We start from the raw sequence: 12,469 nt of genomic DNA on the forward strand, positions 1-12,469 counted from the left end.
AGATATATTGGCTCCTCTGCTGAGCCCACATTACCCTGTTTTATATTTTTAACTGAGGGCTGGTCTGTTTGAGCTTGTGACATTTTATTTTTAGTATTACCCTGACTTGGTTTTGTTTACATCTGGACCTTGTACTTTTGGTTAACAATACTAAGCCCAGGTTGGATGGGCAGTGGGAACCGTTGAATCTTTGTTATAGATGTGTGTATGGATTTTAAGATAAAGTTATACGGATTGATTACTGCGAAAAATAATTAACATGACCTCTCAAAACTGATTTTATATGCATATATCTTTTATGGTTGTTGTTTGTGAAACAAATAAATCTGATGATGATGCATCTCTTATTTACAGAGGCTGTCAACTAGGTCCTTGTCATTAAAAAGTAGATGTTCATTTTATCCATAAAAATATAAATATTTTCAATGACAAGTACTCCTACTTCTTCAATTTGCCTTTTGAACCACTATATTCATTGTCTCTTTGCTTAGGTAACGATCCACTTTTTTTCTGTTGAATTAGCCATTCTTTTTCAAGCTGTTCTAAGAGTTCCGGTGTCAATAGACCTTCTTTCACTAATTTGGCAGAAAGAGGACCACTTCTATGGCCATGCTTATCTGACTTCAACTCAGCAGTGCCTGAACTCAGTGTTTTGGATCCTCTCATTCTTCTCTGACCAGGACTTCGTAGGACATTGGCCGGTATACTGTTATGAGCACTCATTTCTTCTAGATTTTGAATTCCGTAATTCACATTCGTTTTGGCTAGTGGAGATGCGTGCGCCATAGGCATGGTAATATTTGTTTCCGAAACTCTAATTAGTTTTGTAATGTTGCACACCCCAATCTGTATAATACTGTCAAGTTCTTTCTGTATTACTCTTATAAGGTTAGCATCAGGGAACATATCCATAAACCGGTAACTTAACCACAGATAGAGATCAAGGACATCGTGAACAGCTTCTAGATGCATTAGTTCCTTGATGTTCTTTGGTGGGATAAGTGGCCAATTAACATGTCTGCACATCCAATCAAATGTCAGTGGCTCATTTCTGCTGAACTGCCTGGCAAACTTCAACAATGAGGTGCAGACAAAAGGCTGTTTTCTATTGATGGGTGCTGTGCAGAACACATACCTTGCTCTCAGGTTTAAAGGAATGTGTTGAATCATATCTGCAACAAATTTAAAATCATCAATATTACAGACAAAGTAATGTCCATCTACTTTTGAAAGGCTCACAAAAATATCAATTAAATTTGACAGAGTAGCATCAGGAAGCTGATAAGCAAACATTTCTATCTGCTCTGCAGTGGGGTGCAGACCTGCTGTCTCAATTTGATCAACAGGCTTATTCAGAATTTCTTTCAGCAATACCAGGTCCTCGCGATGCATTGTGGTGACAAATCCTTCCTTAAATATTGAGCTGAATCTCCCTGCACGACCAGAAATCTGCAGGGCTTGAGATGTTGTGATAATGTCAATCTCCTTTTCCCCTTTTTCATTAATGGTAGGCTTCACCAGAGAATTAAAAATGATTCGTTTAATGCTCAAGTTAAGTCCCATTCCTATAGCATCTGTTGCAACTAGAATTTTACATGGATCATCTGGATCATTAAATTTCTTTGCCTGAGACAATTTTGTTCCTGGTGGAAGACTTCCATATATGACTGCACATTCTAACCCACGGGCTTCAATCTGTCTACTCACAGAGTAAATGTCATTTTTATTGAAACAAACAATGCAGTCACCAGGGTTTAGGTTATCCAATGTTTCCAAAGCACGATCTTGTACAGTAATTGGGGTAAGCCTCTTGTAGTTTTGTACCTCGACTTCCTCTCCTGTTGTGAGCATGAGTTTGGTCACCAAATTTATAGCAGCAGCTTCTCCGCATACATGAATTTCTTCTGCACACAGTCCCAAAAGGGCTCTAGTCCATGCCCATCCTCTTGATGTATCTTTGATCATCTGAATTTCATCAATCACTGCAACTTCATAAGGTGTTGTAACACTGCACATCTCAATAGTACATGCCGCATGACTGGCTGGTCTGCCGCCTGGATCAACGTGCACCACTTCTTCTCCTGTTACTAGGTCACATGGCACACCAGCATCATTACTTTTCTGGAAGATTTCATGTGCCAGCAATTTTAATGGACCACAATATACGCCTGATTTTGCTGCCAAGTACCTTTTGATTGCATGGTAGGTTTTTCCACTGTTTGTAGGTCCAGCATGAAATACAATTTTTCGTTGAATACCCCTTGCTTCAGCATACCAGTTGGGTGGTAATCTTAAATCACTGATTTTACGAAGATCGTCTATGCAGTCCAGCATGGGGAAGATCTGTTTTGCGTGTCTCATAAAAAATGGGAAAAGATCATCAACATGACCTGCATCACAGCATATGTCATTTAGAATAATATGCAGGTCCACATCCAACGATTCTGACTCCATTAAATGTCTTCTAAAGCTTATAAAAGCTTGGTGAAAAAGACGTGCGTCTAACCCGTTTTCCCCGGCCAGCTTTTGCATTTCTTTCCTTTTGTAAAATCGATTTAACAGTTTCAAGATCTCTCCTCTGTCCAAGGCCCGGGTCAGTTCAGCCCCAATGTCACCCTCCAAGTTCTGCATGGGCTTTAACTGTACAGGTACAAACAGGGAAGTGTCCATTGGCTGACAGTCGTCCCCCTTGGAGGATACCATAGAGCGGCTAGAGACCAGCCAAGCGCGCCGGGGCCCACCATACCTGGACCAAGTACGTGAGGGAACACATGCTTTGCCGCGGGAGAGTGCCCAAAAGAAGCGGAGCACGGACATGACCACCACAGGATAGAAATATGGGCAGTAAGGTCTTCCGGGTAACAGTGAGCCGAAACACTGCGAATTCTAGAGCGCGCAGAAAAATGCCCACACGAGGCAGCTTACATCGCAGGTCTATTGAAAAGGGTCGGCCATGTTAGGTGTGGGTGATCCCACGAAAGATTGCGAACAGAGGCAGAATCCTCTTCGGTTCAGCTGGAAAGCGTCAGCCATGTTAGGTGTGGGTGATCCCACGAACGATGGCGAACAGAGGCCGAATCCTCCACGGTTCAGCTGGAAATGTATTTATTTATGCAATTTTATATAGCGCGGACTTTACCCGAAGGCGTCAGAGCGCTTCACAATAGGAACAGAAATGATAAAAACTGAGAACATTACACGAACAAAAGATTGCAAAAGCGTCGGCCATGTTACATGTGGGCGGTCACACGAAAGATTTAGAACAGAGCTGAATAAAAAATTGTAAACGACATAGTCTTGGTAGCGTTCGTATAAAGTACTGTTTGTTGGAAATAAATACAATTTTTGCTGATTTCCGCACTGCGTGGAGTTATGTGCATTCCAACAGCGGGGTGACCGCTGCAATAACAGTAGTAACTTTTGGAAGGCTGTTAGTTTTTCGTCCCTCTTCGATGTCTATGTTGCCGCAGTCAGCCTTGGCGGTTTAGTCCGATTTCCGCGTAAATGCTAGCAGTAGACTGCTGTTGTGCGGTCTCTGTTATGAGAAAACAGGCTGAAGGTGGAATATCCCAGTTCTATGAAGAATTTACGCGATAATTATCAACGTTCCCTGCTCGAAGAGGAGTCGAAAAATCGCCCAGATCATTGCGCATGTGTTGGCAGCTGAAGGTGGACAGGGAGGAACAGGCGAACAGTCCTGACCACGCGGACTCCCTTGTCGGAATTCTGCCTATACGGCTTGCAGTTAACTGCAGCTCGGGGTTAATCAATCAGAGACGCAGTTGTCGGCTTGTGAGGAGCACTTAGTAAACAGCCTGCGACTGTTGGAGCCGTAACAACAAGAATGTGTATCGGTTTATGTGCATGCGCCAACCAATTTCCTTGTACGTCACAGTCCATAGCTGATTTATCTCAATCTCATGATGTAAGTATGCACACGCTTACATCTGACGCCACTAAATCATCAAGTTCTCGAAACAGTTTAAGCATTACTGTTTTCATGTAAAGCACAAGACGAGTTTGTGACCTCTCCATATCTTCTTGCACATATAATGGCCGTGGGTATGCTTTTCGATTGCACATCTATGAATCAGTGATATTGTTTCTTTTGAAACCAATTTTACCATTTCATGTTTTGTGAGGGTCCTCTTATGGTGCCATTACACCCGCGCACTTTGGGTATAAGTCCACTGGAGTACAGGGGCGGCTAGTGACATTTGAAAGTGGTGGGGGCGTAAACTAATTTGCATATTGCACCGCAGCGAGCAAGCGCAGCAAGCGAGCCGGAACCACCTTGCATCCATCCATACATCATTCATGCATCCACCCACCCACCCATCCTGCATTCATACATCATTCATTCATACATCCATCCATCCTGCATCCATTCATGCATCCATCCTGCATCTATCATTCATTCATGCATCCACCCATCCATTCACCCACCCATCCATCCTGCATTCATCATTCATTCATGCATCCACCCACCCATCCATCCTGCATCCATCTTTCATTCATGCATCCATCATTCATTCATGCATTCACCCATCCGTCCACCCATCCATCCTGCATCCATCATTCATTCATTCATGCATCCACCCATCCATCCATCCACTCATCCATCCTGCATCCATCATTCATAAAGGGGTGGGGATCGTGGGGAATAAACATTGCATGTAACACTGACAAACACAAATGTTGCAGAAGGGCAGCAAAACGAGTGTAAATGAGGGCAGAAGGGCAGCAAAACGAGTGTAAATGAGGGCAGAAGGGCCAGCAAAACGAGTCTAAATAAGGGCAGCAAAACGAGTCATTAGCAGTTAGATGGCCGATAAAGCTACACTCATTTGTAGCAGCGCGCCAAAAACCGCCATTCCAAGCGCGTGCATAACGACGTTACTTCCTATAGTGTTTCTTTAATGAGTTAATCAGGTATTTACTTTTCTATCACCACATTTCATAAGCAAACCTGTGCTGCCTAACTGGCGATTGCTACTGCGGCATAATTTAATAAATAAAAATCACTCGGCGTCTATATTTCTCAAGGTCGGATTTCACTTTCCGTGTACACTACACTACTACAGTGAACCCGTTTAGTAAACAATGTTCCTTCATAGCACTCTGATCATACCTGAGCTGGTGTGAACGCCGGGTCTCCCTGGCCGAGCGGTTCCTTCGGGACTTGACTGTCGCAGTGTCACCCTCTCAAGTATTCCTTCCTGGGTCCGGTCAGGTCAGGTCTGAGGTCAAGTCTTCCATCAAACGAACCCCATAAACAAACAGAGGCCGCAGTACGAGGGAGGGAGAGAGCTCTGGCCCCCCAGACAGGGGGTTATGTACCCGGGCTAGGTATTGACCAGCCAATCCTGGCGCTGTATGGTGCCCCCCCCCCCCAGCCAGGATTGGCTGGGGGGGCACCATAACTGCTCGCCCAGTCGCCCTGTACAACCCCGGGGGCTGCCGCCCGCCCCATGTCCTCTCTCTAAAGGGAAAATCAGGGGGGAAACAATCTGCGCATGCGCGGGCATGTTTGTGCCCAAAAGTTGACATGCGCAGCTTTATCAGGCCCCCACCCCCTCCCCTGCGCACTCCGGGAAAGTCGGGTGTCTCCCGGATTCTCGGCCGGCAAGTAGCGCAATTTTTAAAAAAATGTGTATGTCGTTTAGTGGCGACGCGGTGGGTCCATGGGGCTTAGTGGGGCTACGCCCCAATGGACGCACCGCGCCTGCTGGAGTAGCAACAGCAGTCTAGATCGAATGTCCAAACATAAGCATCAAAGCACACCACAGAATCGTTACTTTTAACCTCGTTCAGTAATCCGAGACCCCGCCAACCATAGAGGTTCCTTTGAAGTAATTCACAGCAATTGACGCATCCGATCTTTTAATTCATTCAATTACAGACTGATAACGGCAGCCGACGCGCATTTCGTCCTTCTGGACATTTTCAAGGTTTCATTTAGGATTATTAGAATTGCATTCAATCCACATATGGGTCATCAAATGATCCTCCCACTCGAACAATTACATGATAACTATCTGTATCTCCGGCAATACAAAAGTGAGTAGAGCCCACGTAGCAGTAATTAAAAGCATTTAAATCCTTGCCGTACCAAGAATCCCGTAATTGTCATGTAAGTGGCTCTATTTCCATAAAAACATGTAGGACCTTGATAAATCCGCGCAGTCTTTTCACAGTCCGAATCGTTAGGTCATTCGAGGTGTTAGGCGTGCGTCCATATCTTTACCGTTCTTATTACTTGGGCTTGAACTAAACCCCGTCTGATCATGTGACTATCCATTTTGTTCATCTTGTAAAACACTAACGTGATCTCTTTGTGATATAATGATACTCCTATTGTTCCGCCACCCATTCCCTTTCAGTTAAACAAAATCTTTACTCACCTAAGAAATGTTAACTGGTTTGGTACACGTAGATTCTCCATTGGTTACTTTCCATATAATTACCAAGTCACCTATACATAATGTGCATTGTTTAGTCTTCTATACCAGTTTAAAGACAAGTACTGTTTACTGTGCTTTTCTTTTTTCTTAACACTATTCTTTACTTTCTGCAGATATTCACATGACAAACCTCCCTTCCTATTAAGCTGAAATTTTAGACACCCTGGAACCAACTAGATTCTGGCCTCATGACCTCACAATAAAAAGTAACAGAAAAAACCTTTTGTGGAGTATGGCCTGTTTAAATGGTCCTATACCTTTTCCCTTAATTATGGTTTCACATTTAAACTTGTCGCCACATGAAGGACTGTACAAAACCACATTCAAATGTCTAACACCATGATCCTCTAACAACGTAACCATTTTCTCTGACACAAAGTGTCCCATTGTCTCACAGCATTACTTTTGGTGGTCCTTCATACACTACACCGATAATCCACTGAGAAACTCCAGCACTATATCTGTAGTGGCAGTACTGAAGAATCCATAATAAATCCCCTTGAGGAAAAAAATCCATCACCATAGTGAGAAACTTTATATTGCCTGGCAGAAAGTTCTACTGTCCTGTAAGTCTATGGTCACATTCTTCCATAGTGAGTCTTGTTTGGTACTGAATGAAGAGGCCTCTACAAAGTCTTCCACCATTTATTAGATCTAAAACAATCATAACCACCCATTCACGAGCACCTCAATCTGCGCATCGATGGAAGGCAACCAGTAACACTTCTCAACAGCTACTGTGCAGATGTCACAATTGAATGACCACTCACCTGGCAGCCAAAAGCTTTTAAATACCTGGGTCTGGATTTCGGGAAAGACTTAATAACAACCCTGAAGGTGAATGAGGATCTAACTTTAAAAAAGATATCTGCGTTATTAGATAGCTGATCACCCAAGTTTTTGTCCTGTGGGGTAGGGCTGAGACCCTTAAAATGATGTCCACGCCTCTGGTTAATTACCTGGCCAGCATGCTCCCAATGACTTTTACAGACGAGTTCATCAAGAGAGTGGCTAGGGAGGAGGAGCCTAGCCTGCAACCATGATGGCCGCTTGATCCCTCGGCTCCGCCGATCCTTTCGCTTTCCTCCCGCACCGAGACTTCTCCTGCCACCGATCCTGTTTTTGAGTCGAGCCCTCGGAACCGGGAGGCGACTCCGACTCCAACGGTGTGTTTATCTGCGTGCTCCCTGCGGTGGAAGTGCCGGGGCGCCCTCACCTCCTCCCTGGCGTTGAATGGCGCTGATCGGGTCTTTGTTCCTCGAGATGGTCGGCCCCGATCGCACTAACAGCGGACATTGAAGGCGGGGCAGAGACGGCCGGCGGAGAGCAGCTGCTATGCTGTGTTTCCCGATGCGGCGATCCATTCAGCTTCGCTCATCTCTACGTTTGAAAAATACCGCGGCTGCGAGTGCAACATTGTATCTTCGCCCTAATCCGCAGACGGGCCTGCTTGATCACTCGTCTCTCCCAGCGAAGCGGTGGAAGCCATTTTGAGGATCGTGCTCTCAGCTCTTGTGCCTGATCCCGGGCTGTTACTGGGGATATGACCGATTGCTTGCGTTACATTGGCACCGTGCATGGTGTCAAAATGGATTGTGCTTCCTCTGTGCCCCCGGCCCGGTTGTATTATGCGGAGAGCCGGCGGGGCGCTCAGCTACTTGGAAGGGATGATGGTGACCAGCCTCGAGGGCTACAACAACTCCGTGAGCCCTATATGCAGAGACCCGCTGCACCCTTCCCTCCTAAGGCACCACTGGAGATTGGAGACATTTTGAGCGCTCTGGGTACTTTGGGAGCAGCTCTACATGACAACGCCAGGGATTTAGGGGACCGACTGGACGCTATTTCCCCTTACGTGCCCCCGACGGGCCGCGTTGGCTCTCGATTGCGGGACACTGCGCCACACCTTTTATCCGATTACTGCGGATTGCCTACCCAGGTGTGCTCCGGGGCGTTAGAGGTACGTGATCCTGATACCACCTTTGTACTGATTGAAATGGTGGTGAAGAGGTCTGGTGATTGTGGGCTTGTGCAGTGGCTGGGGAATCGTCCCTGGACGCCATGTCTGGCAATTCCTTTGTGGTCTTCTGGCGACATTCACTACTTTCTCCTGAAGCTGATGCTACTGCTTTGGCCGGCTGACCTTGGCGGATTGCTGCAATGCGTTGTCCCCCTTTCTATCGTTGTTGCACACATGGCTTTGAAATGGACAGACTTTTGTGGACAGCGTCCTACTCTGTTGGGGTCATCCCGTTTGCTTATCCCATCCAAGATGGCTACTGTACAGCTGGACTACGTTGATACCCCAGATCGCAGGGGGCAAGGTTGAGGGTGTTCCCCCTTTCTTGGATCGCGGTAGCTTGCACTGCTGGAACTATGGAGGATAGACGGTGGAGTTGAACGTTGTTTTACATTGGTTCGGGGATCCGGGGATGGGCGGCCGAGAATGCACATGCTGGTTGTCTGGAGCTTATAAATATGGCCCTCCTCCGGTTTTATATGATACCTTTCATTCATCCTTTTCTTTCTTCGTCTGTATTTCGGGTACTCTTTTTTGGGCGACAGGCACACTGCTAGGGGGGGGGGGGGGGGGGGGGTAGGCAGGCCGTAGCCTCTGCATGGGGGTAGGGGGGTAGGGTTTTTTTATTTTGTCCGTTTCAGTTTCTATGGGCCTTCTTTTTCTTTCTATTCTTGATTTTCTTTTCTTTTCCTGTTTCTTCCTTGGGTCAGTAGGGTGGTTCGGTGTGAGGGGGGCAGCGACTGGCATGCAACATATTTTGTTATCGTTTATCCTGTAGTATCATTTCCATGCCGCTATTCTGATTATGTTTTTCTGTTTGTTGGATTTCTTCTGGTGGACGTTGCCCTTTCATGTCATCGGTGGATTGTTTGAACTCTGATCCTTCTAATTTTTTATACTTTGGAACATAATTTAAAAAACTTTAAAAATTAACCTTACCTTCTCCTGTTTCTCGGTAGTGCGAAGATACCCAGTGTAACCCAGGCTGATTGTTATTTTGTACTAAGGTACTACTGAGTTGCCATATAGCTTGCTAACTTGCCTTAACATGTGTCGTGGCCGGCCGGATGGTTGTGGGCCCGTATTTGTTTTGCTGATATTGTGCAATAAAGGTTTCAAAAAAAAAAAAAAAAGAAAGTGGCTAGGTTGTTTGGGGAGTTCTTGTGGCGAGGGAAAAAAGCCAGTATATCAGTGAAAAAGTTGCAGCTGGCAAAAGAGAAAGGCGGCCTGGGCCTTCCCTCGTTCAGGAACTACTAGACGGCTTTCCTTTGTAAGCAGGGGGCTCTTTGGCTAGTTGACTCTCCATCATATACTCCAGTATGGCTATCTATTGAGCGATTATTAATTGCACATGCACCCCTCTCGGCCCTCCTCAGCATGGACTTAGCCCATTTACCTCACTCCAAATACATCCTACTAAACACCAGAAGAGCCCTCCTCAGGCTCGACCAGTCCCATAACTGATTCAGTGATCAAGAAATCTACCCTAGTATCACTATGGAATAATCATATGTTTCGGCTGGAGGGGAAAACCCTATATTGGGAGTTGTGGGCTGAAAGTGGTATCCATATGGTAAAAGACCTTTATGAAGACGGTCTACCCATCCCTTTTTCGACACTGCAAAAGACATTTAATTTACCACCCATAGAATTCTATCAATTCCTGAAATTGAAATCCGTTATCTCTAAACGTACCCTCACTACTGATTTACCCTGGCTCATCACACGTCTCCCGATACTGTACCATGCCGACCATTTTGTCTCCAGAATATATAAATTGCTCCTCCCCCTGCCCAAGAAACCCCATAAGTTAACGGAAAGCAAGTGGGAGTCGGAACCTAACTCGACAGGGATAGCGATTGATTGGGAGGTAATACACACCACTGCACTATCAAATAAGGTCTCCCCGATTCTCTGTCAAACGAAATACATGTTGCTGAACAGAGTGTCCTGGACCCCTCAGAAGCTGTTCAAATGTCATCTAAAAGATACGCCCAATTGTTGGAACTGCCAGGCAGCACCTGGAGACCTGGCGCACATGCTTTTTGATTGTTCCCTATTAAGAACATTTTGGAGAAAAATCTTTGCTTATATTCACCAAGTATTTGGAATCACACCCGTTCAGGAATTCTTATACATCATTTTGGGCCCTTTAGAAACACAATTACCTGACATACATGACAGACAACTGCAAGATATCATGTTGACATTGGCGTGCAAGGTCATCCTCTGTAAATGGAAAATTTTTGCGGAAGTCAACTTTAAAATATGGTTGGAATGGCTCTCCTTTTTGAGAGGGGCGGACAATCCGACACTGCAGTCAGCTACATGGAAGCCTTCTAACAGGAAATTGTGGTCCTCCTTGGATGCGTCATCCTCCCACTTTGAACCTCCATGATACAACTTTCAACAGGTTGACTGTCTTTATGTGATTCCTTGTCTCTGTTGGGCCCCATATATTCCAAAGATTATATATTTTACTGTATACTTATTGTCTCCTGTACTGACGTAATAGGCTCTGAGGCAATCTCTAAAAAGAATGGGGTGGTAATGCTTGTAGCAAAGAGTGCGAATGTGGAGATACTCTCCTCAACCACGGATACGAAAGGGAGATGGGTATCGGCGAAACTACTTAAAGATGATACTGAATTTTTTATTACATCAATATATGCACCTAATGCCCATGACCCGTCTTTCTGGTTAGGCCTCACGAAACAGATCGACTCCATCCCAGACACGGCAGTCAATATTTTGGCGGGTGATTTCAATCTTCCGTATGACCCAGTACTAGATAGGGATTCCAAATGCGCCTTTCGCCCAGGTAAAGCTCACAAGGCGTTCATGAAATTATGCAATAGGTTCCATTTGGTAGACACGTGGCGCTTATTACATCCTGATGGTAGAGATTACTCTTTTTATTCCCCACCACATGACTCGTTCTCGAGAATTGACTACATACTCATTTCTAAAAATGCGCTGGCCAGAGTTGAGAACTCGGACATTGCCCCCAGGTTAGTCTCTGATCACTCTTGCGTTTCTCTCACACTTTCTAATATCACACCAACCACTCGTCAATCTATGTGGAGATTTAATGACGCTATTCTTAATGACACAAACCACAAAGAAACCATTGACAACGCCATTAAAGACTTCCTAACGACAAACAAAAAAGGGGACACTTCAGACACCATTAGATGGGAGGCGCTAAAATCCACTATTAGAGGGCTTATCATAAAAATATCCTCTGCAATTAACAAGAACCGGAGCGCGGCCCTGTTGAAATTGGAAGAGGACATTTCTACACTCCAGCGCAAATACCTAAATAATAGAAACCCTGAAGACCTGATTGAATTGTCCAACCAAAAATACACATATAATAAACTTATTAGTGAAAAGGCGGGAATCTGGCTTGATAAAAGGAAGCGTTTTAAAATATGTGACTCTAATAAGGCAGGGAAAGGACTAGCGGCATATCTCAAATTTAAAATTCAAAAAAACACTATAGCCTCTCTACTAGACAGAAGTGGCGCTCCTAGCTCTGACCCCAATAAAATTGCGAATATTTTCAAAGAATTCTATGAGAAACTTTATGCTAGGAACGTACATGTCGACAGGGAAAAAATGGAGAAATATCTCTCAAACTGTGCACTCCCAACACTCGCTGCCACAGAAAGGGAGTCTCTGAATGAGCCGATCTCTGTATCCGAGGTCTTTACCGCGATCAAATCCCTCAAAAAGGGGAAAGCCCCTGGCCCGGATGGCTACACGGCACCCTTTTATAAGATCTTCGCCCATGCTCTAGCTACTCCGCTCTTGGAAGTATTCCAAGAAATTAGTATCACAGGAGAGGTTAAAGGAACAATGGCGGAAGCCGTAATTGCAGTGATTCCCAAGGAAGGTAAAGATTCTAAACAGCCTAAAAATTACAGACCTATCTCGCTGATAAACTTAGATTGCAAGCTCTTGGCCTCGATTCTTGCAAAAC

General features: G+C 45.1%; 2 protein-coding genes across 2 annotated transcripts in view; one reads left to right on the top strand and one right to left on the bottom strand.

The window, feature by feature from the left end:
- DIABLO (diablo IAP-binding mitochondrial protein) overlaps nucleotides 1-12,469 on the top strand; it is a 151,974-nt gene that overhangs the window by 92,424 nt on the left and 47,081 nt on the right. The gene's annotated exons all lie outside the window — the stretch shown is intronic.
- On the bottom strand, nucleotides 270-2,903 carry SUPV3L1 (Suv3 like RNA helicase). The gene has a single exon (XM_086942968.1). It carries the CDS (start codon nucleotides 2,815-2,817, stop codon nucleotides 439-441), a length of 2,379 nt encoding a protein of 792 aa, XP_086799094.1. The 5' UTR covers nucleotides 2,818-2,903; the 3' UTR covers nucleotides 270-438.

This window comes from Lissotriton vulgaris, chromosome 11, assembly GCF_964263255.1.
Source record: "Lissotriton vulgaris chromosome 11, aLisVul1.2, whole genome shotgun sequence".
In the NCBI taxonomy this organism is placed as follows: Eukaryota; Metazoa; Chordata; class Amphibia; order Caudata; family Salamandridae; genus Lissotriton; species Lissotriton vulgaris.